The 19,072-nt window shown below is 41.3% G+C and overlaps 1 protein-coding gene and 1 long non-coding RNA gene across 7 annotated transcripts in view; one reads left to right on the top strand and one right to left on the bottom strand.

Moving 5' to 3' along the window:
* The window catches only part of LOC101745506 (tuberin), a 40,229-nt gene extending 22,513 nt beyond the window's left edge, over window positions 1–17,716 (top strand). For 4 of the 6 annotated variants that reach the window (XM_062673240.1, XM_038016689.2, XM_038016691.2 and 1 more), the window contains 16 exons: window positions 455–595; window positions 1,373–1,543; window positions 2,338–2,444; window positions 3,073–3,169; window positions 3,751–3,884; window positions 4,550–4,695; window positions 6,072–6,187; window positions 6,828–6,961; window positions 8,528–8,697; window positions 9,017–9,132; window positions 10,260–10,336; window positions 11,324–11,468; window positions 11,870–12,010; window positions 12,478–12,660; window positions 13,752–13,991; window positions 14,294–17,716. In XM_062673240.1, coding sequence (XP_062529224.1) covers window positions 455–595; window positions 1,373–1,543; window positions 2,338–2,444; window positions 3,073–3,169; window positions 3,751–3,884; window positions 4,550–4,695; window positions 6,072–6,187; window positions 6,828–6,961; window positions 8,528–8,697; window positions 9,017–9,132; window positions 10,260–10,336; window positions 11,324–11,468; window positions 11,870–12,010; window positions 12,478–12,660; window positions 13,752–13,964 — 2,091 coding nt within the window. In that variant the 3' untranslated portion in view covers window positions 13,965–13,991; window positions 14,294–17,716. The remainder of the gene's footprint in view (window positions 1–454; window positions 596–1,372; window positions 1,544–2,337; window positions 2,445–3,072; window positions 3,170–3,750; window positions 3,885–4,549; window positions 4,696–6,071; window positions 6,188–6,827; window positions 6,962–8,527; window positions 8,698–9,016; window positions 9,133–10,259; window positions 10,337–11,323; window positions 11,469–11,869; window positions 12,011–12,477; window positions 12,661–13,751; window positions 13,992–14,293) is intronic. The other 2 variants (XM_062673241.1, XM_038016690.2) reach the window with 1 other exon arrangement.
* LOC134200407 (uncharacterized) lies at window positions 10,987–11,944 on the bottom strand. The gene is made up of 2 exons (XR_009975311.1): window positions 11,809–11,944; window positions 10,987–11,501 (listed from the first exon to the last, which is right to left on the bottom strand). It is a non-coding gene; the product is annotated as an uncharacterized LOC134200407 (long non-coding RNA).
* Window positions 17,717–19,072: the final 1,356 nt, after the last annotated feature.

Here is a 19,072-nt window from a genome sequence, read left to right as displayed (position 1 = left end):
TGACCAGAGTTGAGCTTTAATTATGTTCGTCTACTTTTAAAGTCGATAAGACAATAAAATTACGACCACATTAGCGACTTATAATAGTTTAAAGCATAAAATGATTTTAACTTTTATACTTTATCGCCTGTGACGTCACTGTTCTTTTTTTTATTGCTTAGATAGGTGGACGAGCTCACAGCCCACCTGGTATCAAGTGGTTACTGGAGCCCATAGACATCCGCCACCCACCTTGAGATATGAGTTCTAAGGTCTCAGTATAGTTACATCGGCTGCCCCGCTCTTCAAACCGAAACGCGTTACTGCTTCACGGCAGAAATAGGTGGGGTGTGGTCCGTGCGGACTCACAAGACGTCGTACCACCAGTGTTCGTTTCCAATGTCGACCGAGAGGCACGTCTGATGGTGCAGAGAGCCAGCGACGACAATATCATGAGCCGGCACGCTCCGTACAGGACACGGACGACACGAGCTGGTCGCGCGTGGGCGAGCTCGCGGGAGGGGGGGCGTGCCCGTGCTGGTGCGGGGGGTGGGCGGAGATACACGTGCGCTCGCCCACCGGCGACGTCAGCTGGGTCATGCGGGTGCAGAACCAGGTGAGGGAACGCAATCTCTAACACATAATAACGGTGAGGTCTCACACAAATACAAATGGAATCCATCACGTTACGTCAGTTCATTGATTCCAAATTTTACACAATTTTAAACAATATTCCAAATTGTCGCTGTCAAACCTAAATCTGCTATGTGCAAAAACTATATTTTGTATTAACGAGTAAAAACCTTTTCGTATAAAATATTCTAGTTCTTTCAGCTTTTGTGTATATTTTATAATCAACTATGTATAATAACATATTGTATATAAAAATGTAAGCTTCCGGAACCATTTTAAACTCAAATTTATTGGTTTTATTACCCTAAGAAAAACCATTGAAAATTTGTGTTGAATTTGGAAATAGTCCCGATTCCCGCCAATTTACGGCACGCAGCGGGTTTCTTTTTTTTCCCTACCTATGCTGATAGCCTTGAGAGGCTATTTCAGCTTCTCCTTGACGTGTAGGTGAGCTCACGGGGCTCTAACTGGAGTGTTACTAGCACTGACCCTAGCAAGAGCAGTGTTTCGCAGAATCTACCACCGGATCGGAAACGCGACCCACTGAGAAGATCCGGCGAGAAACTCAGTGGGCTGTGTCCTGAGGGTTAATTTACTTGTCGAGCCCCTCGTCGCAAGCGACGGATTTGGCGAGGACCATGACCGGTGCTTGAGGTACCTAAAAGCACCGTTAATGGATCGGGAGGATCCGTAATGACTACGCAGCGCCGTTAACGCGCTTATGACATGAAAATATAATAAGTTATTTAAATGTATACAGATGAACTGGGACTACCAGCTAGAGTCGCCGCTACAAGAAGTGGCGGCGCTACTCAACCCGATGATATTTCATCCCTCTCCGCCCCCCGCCGCGCCGCCCCCCGCGTCCTGTGTCGACCCCCCCGCGCCCTTCACGCCACCGCCATCTAACGACGACAACAAACAAGAGCAGGTAAGTAACATTGCAAAGGTTTATATTCTTTGTAACTGGGTTTGTATCTTATTTTGAAAATGTCTTGCTTATAATTATAAACATAAGGTATAATTTTAAAGAACAGGAATGATAAAACAATTAATTAGGTATTGCTTTGTTATTATTATTTTTATTGCACAACAATATTCTGACTTATTTCGTATATTATTAAATTTTTGATTTATTTTGCGAACTCACTTGATAATTGTGCCATACGATTTGTACCCACTAGTCATGAATACAGTCGAGCAGGTTCCATTCCATTCTTTTCACTCTTTCTTAATAGAGCTTCTCTGTGACACAGTAGTTAGCGCCCGTGACTTTCGGATCAAAAATCATGGGTTCGAATTCCGTATCGACCAAACTGTCGTGTAAAGAAAAGCTTTAAACTAAATAAGTACGGATATCACTCTGTAGTTCTCGTGGTACAGTGGATCCTAGTTCGTGCGAGATGACTGAGTGTGACTCGTCCTTAACCTTTTATCTTTATCAGCTTGTCATTTGACACGTATGTGACCGAACTGTGTTCAGTGTGCTTAATTCTAGCTTTTTAATTTCTTGATCGCATAAAAGTTAATTCAAAGTCGTATGTCGTTGGAACAGCTTCCCTTCGTTTGGCGCTAGGGGGCGACCGCTAGAGGTAAGTAAAAAAACTCGCACTAAGCACACTGAGCACTTGCAACGTCGTACGTCTTCCATACGCCAAAAAACAAGATAACTACCTTTCGTCTAAAACTAAATGATTATTTACTCTTTACCGTCTCTCCCGGCAGGCGCAGTCCCGGGCGGAGATCGAACCGCCGAGCCGCTCGGCCCTCGACCTGCACAAATCCAACTCTGATACCGTCGTGTCCAAGCCGCTGCTGCACCAGCCCCACAGGTACCCACTAGTGACGCACACACCTACTTTTATCTCACCGTGTTCAGTGATATATTACCGAACACCTTTGTCAGCATGATTCGCGTGACGCGTTAACTTTATTTCCACAAATCGTTAGTGCACGATCACAAACCTGGGTGTATTTATAACTTTAACATTTCTTTGAGTTACTTAATGATTTAACAATAAACATTTTTAATCAAGATATTCTTTAAATAACAAACTCACACTGCTCCTGGTCAAAATGCCAGTAATAAGATTGTTGTCTCGTCATCGGTCCCTGGTCTCATTCTTGTCTTACCCCAACAGCGGTGTCATACAATCCTGTCGTATTCTAAGGGCGACTGAACACAAATGTATATCGACGCTTGAAAGGCAAACGAGACTAAGCGACAATGCGTGAACTTTACAGTAGACTAATTTAAAGTTGAAATACCTGAAAGCAAAATTTATTTTAACGAATCTAGCTGTAGGATTGAAATGATTTTAATAGACCTGGAAATATATATTTTTTGCGCATCGAATATGGTTATTGCCTATCATTTATGTACAAAGCAATTATTGTCGCTTAGTCACGTTTGCTTTTCAAGCGTCGATATGTAACGATGTATTGGTATCGGCGGCACAGGATGAGTACGCAGCCGATCAACATCCCCGGGTCTCCGCAGAGACAGGGCTCGACCAGCGCCGCCGGCGACGACGACATCCTGCTCCTCGCACAGGAGGTCAGTCGCTCATCTAGATCATTCCTTACACATTCTTAGAGGTCGTCGTAGCCTAAAGGATAAGACGTCCGGTGCATTCGTGTCGAGCGATGCACCGGAGTTCGAATCCCGCAGGCGGGTACCAATTTTTCTAATGAAATACGTACTCAACAAATGTTCACGATTGACTTCCACGGTGAAAGAATAACATCGTGTAATAAAAATGAAACCCGCAAAATTATAATTTGCGTAATCACTGGTGGTAGAACCTCGTGTGAGTCCGCGCGGGTAGGTACCACCGCCCTGTCTATTTCTGCCGTGAAGCAGTAATGCGTTTCGGCTTGAAGGGTGGGGCAGCCGTTGTAACGTATATGTAATGTATACGTGAGACCTTAGAACCTATATCTCAAGGTGGGTGGCGCATTTACGTTGTAGATATCTATGGGCTGCAGTAACCATTTAACAATCAGCTGGGCTGTGAGCTCGTCCACGCATATAAGCAATAAAAATAATTAAAAAAGAACATCAATATAATATTGTAATTAGACTAAACGCCGCCTCTGTCGGCAAGTCTAGTACCGTGTGCGGTTGTCTGTGCCCAGGGGAAGTCCCGCCACCCGGTGCGTCGCTCGAACTCTTCTCCGGAGATGTCGTCCTCGTGGAAGCTGAGTGCGCAGCCTAAGCTCCAGGACGAAGAACTAGACGAGATGATCCTCCTCCCGGGAGTCGAACCCACGTTAGTGTCATTACTCTCTGTATACTACTTTCAAAAATTCAAAATTATTAAAAAAATAAATACTCTGGTTAAGACAATGTGAACAGCGAAACGGTTAGTTAATGTGAAGTCAGCTATACATAAATAAAGATTTTCAGAAACCCCACCTTAAATGAAACATATAAATTAGTAAATTATTTTACAGAAAATAGTCTGTATTGTTTTTGGCCTTAACTATCTATCTATAGACCACGCCTTTAGTTGGCGTGTGCTCACAACGAGACCCCGTACTATATTCTATTAGTGCTCCTTGTATTCGCACGTGTAACAAAACAGTCAGAGTGGGATGCTTAACTACGGAGGGACGATCTTCCACCGGGCGGGTGATATTGCTCGGTAGACCGATTGTCCGAATGTTGTTCGGAACTTGTATATATGCAAGCTTGTCTTGAAAATGTCGTAAGCGAGTTTCAAGCATCTATCAAATATCTTGTATGGTATGATGGCTACCCACCACAGTCAATGTAAAGCAAATGCACTCTCTTACTATAAATTTTTTTTTTCAATGTGAATTACCTTGGGAGCTTATCACCGAGCTTTGGCATCGCGGGTGGGGTTAACGTGGTATCATGTAGGAGTGCGTCCCCCCTCGGTCCCCCTCTCGACTGACCGGCGGTCCCCCCCAGGACGCCGGCCGCGTCCATGCACGCGTCGAAGAAGGCGGCGAAGAAAAGCGACATGCGCGTGTCGTGCGAGGCCATCCCCGAGGAGATGTGCGGCACGTCGCCGCTCGCCGCGCACCCGCACCTCGTCACCTACAAGTCGGACCCTGGTGAGTAGACACACATCAACAACGAAAATTCCACCTTCCACCTTAAAACATAAGGTTTAAAATAAAATAAAAAATAAAAATCGTTTGAAGTCGTCATAAGATAAGATAAGACGTCCGGTGCGTTCGCATGTAGTGATATTACCGGTGTTCGAATCCCGCAGGCGGGTACCAATTTTTCTAATGAGATACGTACTCAACAAATGTTCACGATTGAATTGCACGGTGAAGGAATAACATCGTGTAATAAAAATGAAACCCGTAAAAATATAATTTGCGCAATTGCTGGTGGTAGGACCTCTTGTGAGTCCGCACGGATAGGACGACCACCCTGCCTATTCCTGCCGTGAAGCAGTAATTCGTTTCAATTTGAAAGGTGGGGCAGCTATTTTAATTGTACTGAGACCTTAGAACTCATATCTCAAGGTGGGTTTGTAACCCAAGGTGGGTGGGTTGGCATTTACTTGTAGATGTCTATAGGCTCTGGTAACCACTTAACACCAGGTGGGCTGTGAGCTCGTCCACCCATCTATGCAATAAAAAATTAAATAAAATAAAAAACCTAATTCTTTCACCTTAAAAAACTCTTAACAAAAATAATAATAAATATTTATCAGGAGTATTTATATGCATATGCCCTTTAAACTATTGCTTTAACAATACGATATTTTACAAAACAACAAATGGCTTATTGCTTATTGAATATTAATGATTATTATAACATTATGTATTCCATTGCGCGGTGTGGGCCCTTACTATGAATTTCTTTTGTGGCTATTATTTTCTCAGCATTGAATCCCATGTTATTGTATCCAATTGCAATGCCCGACCCTATCACTGTGGTGCGATAGGATCACGCAATGGTGGTACATACCCATTAGAGCTCACAGTACTGTGTTGCCAGTGATTTCTTATTATTTAAATATGTAGTTATTTGTGTTCTTTGTTAACCTGTTAACTTGGTTAACCTGTTATCAATTGAACACCCTGTATCATTAACAAGTTAACGATACAGGGTGTTCAATTGATTTTTTTGCTTTTAACATGAAATTCGTATGTAAAAAAAAAACATTTTATATAGACAAATTGTTAGCATTTTCTTGAATATTTAAGTAATATTTTTTGTTGTTTGTTAAATTAATGATACAGGGTGCTCATTTTTTTTCCTTTTGATATATTTTCTTAAGGGCTTAGTCGGTCAGGCTTAATTGAACCAGTCTCGTCAAATAAGTGCATTGTCGTTCAACTACGAAAAGTAGCCTTTGCACAAAATCACCTATTTTAATTTTAGTGTAATTTGCGCATGTCTTAACGAAGATTTCGTATTAAACGCTTCTTTAAGTGGACTAACACGGTAACACTAACATGTGTGCGAGCAGCAGTAACGAGCGAGCCGCTGTCGTGTGCAGGCACGGGCCACGCCGCGGGCGGAGCGGGCGCGGACAGCGGGCAGCGCGCCGCCGCCGACGACACCGCGCACCACCAGCTGCAGAAGGTAACGCGCCTGCTCGTACTACTACTATGCTCAGTGTGGAATGCGGGAACTCGGCTAAATAATTACAAACTAGTGGTCGCTCGGTAATCGAAATTCGACTATAATAAATTTAAATTATAAGTTTGAACATTATTAAGGGTCTTTTGTCAAAGACCATTATATACTATAATAATAAATTTTGCCAAGATTAGGTACACTTTAGACAAATATTAACAAAGGCAAACAATATTTAAACTATTCTCAGTTTGACCACAGACTATACGCAATAACAAAAGTTTGACAATAAACAAATATGCATGCGTGTGTCTGTCAAATTTTTTAATGGATTCAATTATAATAATTTATGCATAATTTAAAAAAAATATTAACATTGTGCACTCCTTCTCTATATTTTCTATAAGTGTGGGAAATTTCATAATCCTTCGCCCACGCAATTTCCGTAAAAAGGGGTACAAAGTTTTTTCTTTACGTATTAATAATATAGATATCACAGATCTTTACATTTATGTAAGATTTAGAAAATGTCATATCAATATAAACTATATGATTTTGGTGCGAAGCTCCAAATATGAATCGAATTGCAGTAGGGGACACAAACGTTGTGCAAGCTTGTAATGTAGTGGTCGGGGTGTGTGCGCAGACCGCCAGCGAGGGCGCAGTCCCGGAGTCCCGCAGCAAGCCGCCGCGGGCGCCGGCGCGGGACGACCTGCCGCCGCTGGCGCGCTCCAAGCGCTCCAACACCATCTCCGTCATGAGCCCCACGCGCCGCCACAGGTACCAACACCGACCAACATCAAGCAATTGTGACGCCTTAAACAACAGGACAATATCACTACATAGTATAAAACAAAGTCGCTTTCTCTGTCCCTATATCTGTCCCTATGTATGCTTAAATCTTTAAAACTACGCAACGGATTTTGACGCGGTTTTTTTAACAGATAGTGATTGAAGAGGTTTATATGTATAATAACATCCATTAAATATTGGAGAAATCAATAATAAATTACAGTATCCGAAGCGAAGCGAGGCCGGGTCGCTAGTTTAGTAATGAAGGCAAATGCTTTCTACAAATCACACATCTGCGGTAGCTCATTTATTCATATTGTTACGCGCTGGCGTTCGGGATAAATAAAAATTTCCTCCAAAATACAAATTAAAACTGTATTCAACACTTAGAACACTCAAAACACTATATTTACTTCACTTTTTCTGCTTCGCTTCAGGTGATCCGTTCGCTGTTTCGCTGCGAGTAGTTCCGATTACTGACTGACTACATACAATCTCTGCAACGCTTTTATAGTCGATACGATATCCTTAGAATCATCGAGAACATTCTACACAAGTCGAGTACCTTCGATGTGTGTTTCCGCTATCTGACTATAGATGGCGTTGTACTTCTCGAGCATTCTAGATGTTACTAAATCCTTAGATTTTTCGTTCAGCTATAAGGCGATAGATAGCGTTAGTCTTACCGGCGTAACAATATGTTTATTTTACATCTGCACCACCACGTATTCTGTTGGATCAATAGAAGCCTTAAATCATTTTATTTTATTTATTTGGGTACCAACATGTTATACATCAGCACAGAACATTACGGGTAACATATACATGGATCTCACACTAAATGCTAACACAATTTTATTACGTGCATTGGTAAATAAGCGGTTCTTTGTATAATACTAGAAGAAAAAAAACTATACATAACATTGTATGAAAATTTTACATTATTACACATTTACTACCAAATACGCTATTGTATAACTGACAAAGCAAGGTCTAATACTGTCAACAGTGCCAGCGAAAACGTCCAGAGAATACTTGCTATGCAAATAAGTTAATTCCCCAACTAGTCTGTTGTTGAGAGGCGCGTTCTTAACGAGGGTGGTGTAGTATCTAGGTACCTTGAACACCATCAACTTCGAAGCCCTTGTCGACGTTAACGGCACTAATTGTAAATAGACATGCTTTAACAAAAACCGACTTCAAATAGAAAAAAAAATTATATTCCAAAACAAATTAATATACACTAAAAACAATAATCATCGAAATCGGTTGGCGTGATATTGAGTTATTTAGTTATTCGTCTATTTGTCGCGCACGTACTTAATGCAGTAAATTTAAGACGTATATGGTTTTCTCATGGATGCCATTATCAGAACTGAACTTAATTGAAATGGGACCACACGGGAAGCGGCAAGTTTCTAATAAAAAAAAATCCTCAAAATCGATTCACACAGTCAAAAGCTATGAGGTAACAAACATAAAAAAAACATACAGTCCAACTGAGAATCTCCTCCTTTTTTGAAGTTGGCTAAAAACTCATAAACTTGAAAACAGGCAAACTCCAAACCACGCCCCGCCGATAAACACCGGGCCGGCGGGTGCGCCCACGAGCAGCAGCGGGAGCGGGTGCGCAGGCGCCAGCGGGGGCGGGTTGACTCCTTCCTTCGTTTTCCTGCAGCTGTACCACAACATGAGCACATACCCCATAACGCCCCCGGTGCCTGGTGAGTCGCCACGATCTGTCCTTACCACCGCCTCCCGGGCGTCTTTTTTTTTTTATTGTTTACATGGGTGGACCGGTGTTAAGTGGTTACAGGAGCACATAGACATCTTCAGCGTAAATGCGCCACCCACCTTGAGATATAAGTTCTAAGGTCTCAGTATAGTTACAACGGCCGCCCCACCCTTCAAAGCGAAACGCATTACTGCTTCACGGCAAAAATAGGCGGGGTAGTGGTACCGGGCAGACTTACAAGAGGTCCTACCACCAGTAAGACTATGAGTAAGACTGGTAGCGTGCTGATGCGCGGCGCGGTGTGGCAGGTGAGAGCCCGACGACCCTGAGTCCGCTGTCGCAGCGGCCGCTCCGTGTCAGCAGCGCGCAGGACCAGCGCACCATCAAGAACCTGGACCTCATGCCGCCCATCGAGACCTACAAGGTGAGCCCCCCCTCTCCACCCCCTCTACTGTATCGTACTTTGTTCAATACAAATAGATTGTGTACGGACAAGCGCGCCCCCGGTCACCGTTCTCGTCGAACCCGTCGCTTGCGACGAAGGGCTCGACGGGTAAATTAACCCATAGACACAGCCCACTGAGTTTCTCGCCGGATCTTCTCAGTGGGTCGCGTTTCCGATCCGGTGGTAGATTCTGCGTAGCACGGCTCTTGCTAGGGTTCGTGTTAGCAACGTCGTCAGGTTTGAGCCCCGTGAGCTCACCTACTAGCCACAGTTACGCTGGAATAGCCGCTCCAGGCTACCAGCTGAGGTAGGGAAAAAAAAAAAAAAAAAAGCGCGCACGTTACATTGCATACGGGTGCATTTTGCATTAGAGTCATTTCGTGAGCCGATTTGTACTATGTCATTTGTCAGGTACCTCAAGCTTATCAATAAATAATCTCTCAAATCATCAGAGTTGTTATCAGTATCGCAACATAACGAAGCTTATATGCACCGTATATATTGAGATCTGACAATAATTAAATTTACATTAAACTCATGTTGCTGAAAATAGCGGCCATTAATTCCAATAACTTAAAAAAATGTTCTGAACTATTTACCGAAGATATTACTATAAAACTTCGTTTGTTCCTTGAAGGGCTATTCTAAATTCACTGATCTAGTAAGTGAGCTCACGGGACTCAAACCGGAAGTGTTGCTAATGCTAACACTGGCCCTAGCAAGAGCAGTGCTTCGCAGAATCTACCACCGGATCGGAAACGCGACCCACTGAGAAGATCCGGCGAGAAACTCAGTGGGCTGTGTCTGAGGGTTAATTTACTCGTCGAGCCCTTCGTCGCAAGCGACGGGTTCGACGAGAACGATGACCGGTGCTTGTGGTACCTAAAAGCACCGTGAATGGATCGGGAGGATCCGTAATGACGTGTTTGGGGCGACGTCGACTGTTTACCATTCGGTTATATACATGAGTAGCTATGTTCAGAAGTGGACAACCCTCCTCCCCCCTTACGGTACACAGTATTGGAACTGTCGCGGTTTACAGTGGAACATTATTCACAAGGCGTGTAGTGTGCGGCAGGATGTTACAGTGAGAGTGTTGCGAACAGATCGGCGTGCTCTACGTGGCCCCGGGGCAGCAGGACAGCGAGGACGCCATCCTGCAGAACGAGTACGGCAGCGTCAGGTACGTCCCCGGCACGCGCCATGCTGTACTGCTCAGATCTCCTAAATATCTTTTTTTAAGTTTTTAAAGATAACTGCTTATTATCAGACGCACACCTAACGGAACTTGATATTTACCTCGCATTATATCAAATCAAATCAATAATTTTTTATTCAACATAAATGAAAGTACACACGTGTTGAACATCAAAAAGAATTACCGCTAATTCACAAAAACTAGCCCCCGTCCTGAGAACTGGCAAGAAACTAGTCTTACATGTTATGTATCTCGAGGTTAACTTTAAAAATATACATATACAGTGTATATTTTGATTGGCATTAACTTAATGCAGAAATGAAACTCTAATGGGATTGAAATGTCATTGAATTATTTTGTTTATTCAAACGAAAATAGATAAGTTCATCTACACAACCTAAGAAATAAAACACGTGCTAAATTTTATTAACGTATCATATGATTTATGTCTAATTGTTTTTATTAATTACGATCCATAGGGTAAACTGTACAATATTTGCCACTAATATTTTTATAACCATTGCACATTCTTACAACGTATTGTAGAAATAGTACATTTTAATTTTTTAAATAAACTACTTCTAATTGAATAAGAACTCTCTGATGATAAAAGCAATAAATAAAAAGAACTCATCTTTGTTTAATACTTTAGTATCAAATTTTATTGCATTTTGTTTATTTCACTTTTACACTAAACATAATAATGCAAATGACCCGGGCACAACAATGGCGGAGAATTTTAGATGCGTGAGAGCAGACGTAGACACTAACGCGCATGCGCAATTGTACCCAGCGAGGAAAAGATAGACTTTATTCCCTGTAAAGCAGCGGGAGGAAAAACGAACTTTCGACGTAGGTAGGAGAAAAAAAACATTTCTCCCGCACAAAGTCAAATTGCAATTTATTTCTACTAACGTTGTTAAGGAATATATCAGGGTGGGTAGTAGAATAAAACACGGTTTTCGTTTACAGATACTCCGAGTTCCTGACGCAGCTCGGCACCCTGGTGTCGCTGGAAGGCGAGGACGAGCAGGAGCACCCGGAGCTGTTCCTCAACCTGGAGAAGGGCGGCAAGGACGGTCGGTACACCTACGTGTGGACCGACGACATCATGCAGGTACCGCCGCCGCCGCTCACAACGCGACGCACACTACAACAAATATGATCAATATCTGAATCGCGCTAACGATATCTACAAGTGGACTTTCCAAAGTGTACATGACCACCGCCTTGGTTATTTCTGCCGTGAAGCTACATGGCGCTTCGGAGTGGACGAGCTCACAGCCCACCTGGTGTTAAGTGGTTACTGGAGCCCATAGACATCTACAACGTAAATGCGCCACCCACTTTGAGATATAAGTTCCAAAGTCTCAGCATAATTACAACGGCTGCCCCGCCCTTCAAACCGAAACGCATTACTGCTTCACGGCAGAAATAGGCGGGGTGGTGGTACCTACCCGCGCGAACTCAAGAGGTCCTACCACCAGTAATCCACCAGTGTCCGGTCCGGCTGCGCAGGTGCTGTTCCACGTGGCGACGGCCATGCCCACGTGCGCCAGCGACCCCAGCTGCAACGAGAAGCGCAAGTACATCGGGAACGACTACGTGTCCATCGTGTACAACGACTCCGGAGCAGACTTCAACATCCACACCATCAAGGTTAGTGCCGTCAAATGTACAAGAACGCAGCGATCTGAGGTCGTGGGAAATGTAACGGGGTCATCACAAATAAGTTCTCAAAGCGCTCCCCCGTGAAACAAGATATTAAATCAAAATCGTTAGTCTTGCTTGTTTCTCTATTAGAATGGATGGTGTTCGAAGTAATATGACCGAACACCTTAGCGAGCAGTAACCCATACAGTGCGTTTATTTAAAACTGCACTTTAACAAGAATCATTATCGACAATCTGTTTTCGCGGAAGTCAGATGCAGTCCCTGCGTTCGTAACATTTTATATTTATAATATAGAACATTTGTAAGTATTGTGTACATTAAAATCAGCTAGTAAAATCTCGGACTTATTAACATCACTAATCATCCACTGTACCGTCGCTCTGTGCTCGCACATATTTTTGGTCCTTCGAGCCGAATTACAAGTGTATGCGCGAATGTTGTATTGATGCCAGGGCCAGTTCAATCTGTGCATCGTGGTGGTGGAGCCGTACGAGCACGGCATGAACCGCGTGCTGCTGAAGACCAAGGACGAGCGCATCCGCACCAAGTTCCTGGCGCACCTGGACTCGCAGCACGTGGCCGTGTCCGACCACAACGTGGCGCTGCTCGCCCGCCAGATGGCTCTGCATTGCGCGGTACGTGCTCCCATAACTTTTTGTACCGATTTTTTTTCCGATTAATTCTGAAAAATTACCATAGTTTACCTTAGGATCTACATCCGATTTCATTATTAACCTAAAATAGCATCTCATCTCTGGGTGACATCACTACATGTATAAAACAAAGTCGCTTTCTCTGTCCCTATATCTGTCTGTCTCTATGTATGCTTAAATCTTTAAAACTACGCAACGGATTTTGATGCGGTTTTTTAATAGATAGAGTGATCGAAGAGGAAGATTTATATGTATAATAACATCCATTAAATAGTGGAGAAATCAATAATTAATTACAGTTTCCGAAGCGAAGCGAGGGCGGGTCGCTAGTGTCTTATAAGTTTAACACCGGAGAATTGGGTACTGGCCATTCTTATTTTATTTTTATTAAAAATTTCAAAGCACATTAATTCAACTCAAGGTAGGTATGCCTTTAAAACTTTTAAAAGTTAAGGGGTGATGTTGAGAGAAGGGTTTAAAGATGAGTGCCACCTCACAGAATATCATTTTTTTGAGGTAATGGTTATGTTCATAATTAGATTGATGACTTCATCACCTTGAGAAACGATAACATGTTCTATTAATTATTAAATATGAATTACATATTTAAAATAGTATACTTACATAGCAGAAGAATAAAAAAAAATAGATGTGTGGTTTTGTGGGACACCAGATAGAAATGAAGTTCTTTATTGTAAAAATATTAATCTTAAGTTCTATTCGAGGTATAAAGAAAATAATTATTCGGGTATACATTTTTTACTATGATTTTTTTATTGATAAAAATAAAAAAAAGAACTACAAAGTTATCAACTTTATTTTATTTACAATGAATTATAAAAAATATATAATAAACAATATGTTATTTTTTGTACGTTATTACAAAGTTAATTCGTACACTGGGTACATTACTAATAATAATCTTACGCTACGGACGTTTTTTCCCGGTTAGGGTACTCCTCCGCATCGTCCCATTAGGAAGTTCGTTCCAAAAATAAGTTAACAATCTATTGTTTACAAATGAATGCGTTCTGTTCGACCTGTGCACTGAGGGTGGCGTGTGGTGCTTGCAGCTGGCGTCCCAGATCTCGGCGACGCTGAGCTCTGGCGGCGGCTCGCAGCCCTACGCGTCCAACTGGCTGGCGCGCCTGCGCCTCATCAAGATGCTGCGCGGGCGCGTGCAGGCCTCCCGCCTGGCGGCCGCCGCGCGAGCCCCCGCGCCCTACGCCTCCACGCCCGACCTGGCGCAGCGCGTCGCCATCGACGACTTCAACGACTACACCTAGCGCGCAACCAGCCCCGCGCACACGCACGTACGCATGTTACATTGTGTATTAACTGTATGTATATTTACGGATATATGTATGTATGTGTATATAGCAGTAATGGGTTTCGGTTTGAAGAGTGGGGCAGCCGTTGTAACTATACTGAGACCTTAGAGCTTATATCTCAAGGTGGGTGGCGCATTTACGTTGTAGATGTCTATGGGCTCCAGTAACCACTTAACACCAGGTGGACTGTGAGCTCGTCCACCCATATAAGCAATAAAAAAAATACACACACCTTGAATAAATTCCGAACGAATAATTAAAAGGTAATTATCTCGTAATTCCAGTGCGAGAGGCGGCGCATCGTGGGCTGCGTGCTGAATGTACCAAATAAAACATTAAATATAAGTGACGGATAATGTACCACTGGTCGCCGGCGAGCGCCTGTCCCCACCCTTTTTTGCGATTTAAAAAAGGGGGGTGAACTCACATACAACGACTGATTTGAAAATAATACAATTTGGATTACAAAATTCGTTTTAACGTGATGATGAATTTGGCTTCTTCCCATCGATGAGTGTGCCGGGAGACCCCAGCGGGGGGTGGCCTCCCCGCGGGCTGCAATTACACTTTCACAATTGTAATGAGTCAAATAAATTTAGTACGTTGTTCCTTGGGTTATCTGAGAATGAAGTTCCGAGGAATACTTTGTGGACTTAAGATGTAACCTAAGCGATGGCTACCCGTGTGTCCGGGGTCAGTCCCGGGACCGATGCAACATGTGCTGCTTGAACGATTCACTTTAATTTTGAAAGTGTTTAATTTGTTAATGAACTCGCAACAGTAAGAGCCCGACCTGCGTTACAACCCAACTCGTATCTACCGACTGAGTATTAAATTATGAGCTTAAAATTCACAAAGCTTAGGTCTAAATTGCTGTATCTGCGACCGACGGTTATGTTTTATTCAACAGCAAATCTTACATTTTAATAACGTAGCTGCAATATTTGTAACATGGTGTTTGAAACAGACAGTTTGAAAATGAGTTCAATATAATTTTCTATAGGATAGCTTAGCGTTACGTCAGTGTTGTAAGTTTAATTGTCGTGATGAGCTTTTCGTAGAATGTTGTTGTTTAAAAAAAAGTTAAATTAGGACACTCTTCTTGCCTTCAATTGATTGGTTTTTTTTTCTGACGACATCTTTCGCGTCACATCCGTGTGTGTGATGACGTACTCCGACAGACAGATGTAAAGGTTCATCTAAGAACTAACATCGTGATGCGTTTGCAGCTGAATATAGAAAAACGGTTATAAAATTTCAACTTTGTATACGGTCAACACAAAATGAAGTAGTGATTTTTCACAAAAAAAAATATATCGTATCGACTTTATAATACATTTCTTCTAATACCTAATAATAACGAAGGTATGTTAACAAACCTGGCAATACCTCACACCGGCAAAGGAAACACGGTAATGAAAAACGAAAAAGAAAAAAATTAACTATAGTTTTTTTTATGAATAAAAATCTTTTTTCTTGGAACGTGATAATAGAATAAAAACAATACGAATAAAATAGTAATAATGTTTTGGATACGCCGGCAAGGTCTTCACGAATACGCTTTCGCTTACTGGTCCCCGCGTCCGTCGTGTAGTTTTTAAATAATATCCGCCTTTATATTAAAGATTAATAATTGAATCACAGTTTTGTGTGAGCACCGAGCGAACTCGCACTGTGCTTTATGTATTCCGTGGCCTGTACCATTTGATGGCATTCAACACTAGTAATATCCCAGATCCCTTGTCAAGTCTGCTTGATGTAGAGACATTTTCGCAATATAAGCCACAGATTAGGTCTCGCTACTGTGTGATAACAATATGTCAAACTTCAAAAAGACTAGAATATCAATGCTAGATAATTTTTTTTGGCATTTCCGTTTACTACTTAATCGGAAATGCATGCTACCAAAACAAAAATAACGGAATCGATTCAGGACACTAGCTTTTGGGCAAATAAGTTTAGGCATTCAAAGTGAATTAAACTTCGAAAACTATTTATATCAATTTGATTCATGTCATCTTCAAACATTATATTTTTAGAACTTTTAATTTTTACTTTGGAATCATAAAGATATCATTTCACGTCATATATAGATCAAATATGGGCAACGTGGGTAAACCTTATCTGCTGAATCGATTTAAACCGGTCCAACAAAATTGTTGTGAATAGCAACAAATTATTAGATACTTCTTCACAAAAAGAGTACCATAGATGCGATGTTGCTTCTAAACAAACCTTTTATTTCAAATTTGCTCCATTTCACATGCTTCTTTAGAAATATTTAAGTTAATCATTATACTACTTTGAAAAAATATTTATCCATGAACCTTTGAGCTTTTAAACTTGTCTATTTACTGATCTCGCCGCGGATGTTCTTATCCATAATATAATGATACAAATTGAGAACCTTCACCCTTCTTGATGTCGGTTAAAAAGAAGTTAACCAAAAGAATATTGTGAACATCAAACAAATCAGGCTTCCCACGACACTTTCCGAAGCAACTCCTTACTGCGGGCGTAGAAGCTATAAATTTCCGAGACATGAATCCGAATAAATAAATATGCGCATGCCCAAAATAGTCGTTCAAATAATCCTAGCTCCCTTGAAAATACTATATTTGCCATGATAGTGCCCTTCACGGAAAAGGTTACCCGCCCTTGTGTAGAACAATCCACTAAATCTAGCCCTAACCAAAGATAATATCAAATGTTTAAGACTATAAGATATGCATCAATTTCAAAGTAAATTAGAGAGCAGTGTATGTAAACACAATGCAACTCATCTATTAGTAATTTCGCGTAAAATATAACCTTAAACCACACCATATTTATTCATATAATCGTTCTATATTATCGTACTTAAAATTTTCAACCCAAGATAGCCTATCATTTTTAATTGAATAAATAAAGCAGTCATTTTAAACCAATATCAATCACTATTTGAATGCCATTAAATGTTACGTTTAGTATCGTAAATGAGTTTAAGTCGTCACACATCCACGTAATACATGGTCATACGCTGGCCTGCTCTACAATCGAGCACTGGAATGACGGCTAATAATTATAATTGTCACCGGTATGATTTCATAATTTGGTCTATGCCTAGTTATTGCCGCAGGTGTAGAAAATGTTCAAACAACCTTAAGCCTAAAGTCAAATTGATTTCTAAAAAAAACAAATTTTGGTTCATTTAACTGTTTCAAAACAATCTAGGTTTAAGCACGTATCTAAATATTATTCCCGCGTCTGAAGCAAGCATTAAATAATAATGTAATGAACGTGAATCGACTGATTATATTGTAAAATGGCAGAATCTTATATTTTGTAAATGTGGCTGCTACTTCCATGGTTGCTGTAAAGATGGCGTTAGTGTTGCCCATGGACAAGTTACACAAGCATGCCAATAATTAGTAAACACCGTTTGTAATGAGAATGAAAACGTCGAAAAAAAAAATTAAAACGATATTTTGTGGTAAATTCCAAAATCGTATGTTTAGATTTGATTTCTTAAGTCTTTTTTTTTTCTAGTTTTTAAATGAATTAATATAAAAATAGCCTGCGTATTTGCCTGCGGCTCTGATACGAGACGATGTCTGCAGCGGTGCGCCGTGAGCGAGTCCCGAGGCACATGTTGTTAAAAAATAATTTTATGTAGCAATTTATTTCCTGACGAAAGATTTTGTAATCAAATAAACAATGGCTATTTTCTCGTTTGTTTCATTTATTTGTCCGCTACTGACAATAGTTATGCATTTATTGTGGAATGGCTGCATAGTAAACCCACACAGATGGTAGACACAGGAGCATGGTAGCTGGTAGATATGAAAGGTGTCGCACGTTATTGGCGTGACGTCAACCTCAAACTATAAGTTGATAACTATGAGCTGTGGTAACAACTTAACACCAGGTAGGTCGTCACCTCATTCACTCATCCAAGCTATGATATGTAATTGCATTCAAGTTTTTATGTACCTGTAGTAGTGTATACTTTGCAGTGACAATTATGAATATCTTCAAAAGGTCGAGTGGAATTTACTCAGTTGACTGACAGTCCTAAGACTGTTAAATTTGAACTTTTATACTTACATTTACAGTCTTAATTAAGATTTCGATAGCGCGATTCCGGTGTTTGTTCTACTTCTGCATTTCTATTCTGATGTAAAGCACTCCAGGTCATCCAATCCCGTTTCAGTAGGGTAGCCGTCGAAGCACCGTGGTATGTGAGCAATGTAGATCTTCATGACGACCTAAATCTAGTACCAATACGTGAATATCTTAAGAAAGCGTCGGAACGCTACTTCAACAAACTGATGTGAAAACCTTATCTCCCAGATTCACTCTCGGTGCTTTTAGGGCACCGTTCACCGTCCTCATCGAACTCGTCAATCGACGAGCGAACTAACCCATATTCACAGCTCATTGAGTTTCTCGTCGGATCTTCTGTGGGTCGCGATTATCCGGTGGTAGATTCTGCAAAGCACTGCTCTCACTAGGTCGAGTGTTAGCAAATTCTCTCAGGTTGAGCCCGTGAGCTCACCTATCCGTACAGGCGTAAGTGTAACCTAGGCACAATAAACAGTAGGTAGTTGTTCCCTCTATACACACGAATCAGTATTCCAAAGAGTTTTCTTCATCGACTTGTTTGTAGGCTATCTGCTTGAGAGCAGAAATGAGTAATATTTGTCTCAATATTAAGAAATGACAAGTGAGATGCACTTAACAACTATTCCAAAGAAGAAGACAAATACGTAGTTTACGTAGTACACTTACTAAGGTATAAAGACTAACAAACACCCAGCCCCTAAATCCCATTTATAGTTAACAATATTGACTTGTATATAATTATTGTATATAATATAATATATTAGCGGTAGGCAGCGGCTTGGCTCTGCCCCTGGCATTGCTGAAGTCCATGGGCAACGGTAACCACTCACCATCAGGTGGGCCGTATGCTCGTCTGCCTACAAGGGCAATAAAAAAAAAAAAAAAAAAAAAAAAAAAAAAAAAAAAAAAAAAAAAAAAAAAAAAAAAAAAAAAAAAAAAAAAAAAAAAAAAAAACTGCA

The sequence above is a fragment of the Bombyx mori genome, chromosome 17 (genome assembly GCF_030269925.1).
Source record: "Bombyx mori chromosome 17, ASM3026992v2".
NCBI lineage: Eukaryota > Metazoa > Arthropoda > Insecta > Lepidoptera > Bombycidae > Bombyx > Bombyx mori.
Note: the sequence above shows the minus strand (reverse complement) of the source record. Positions and strands in the feature narration are given on the sequence as shown.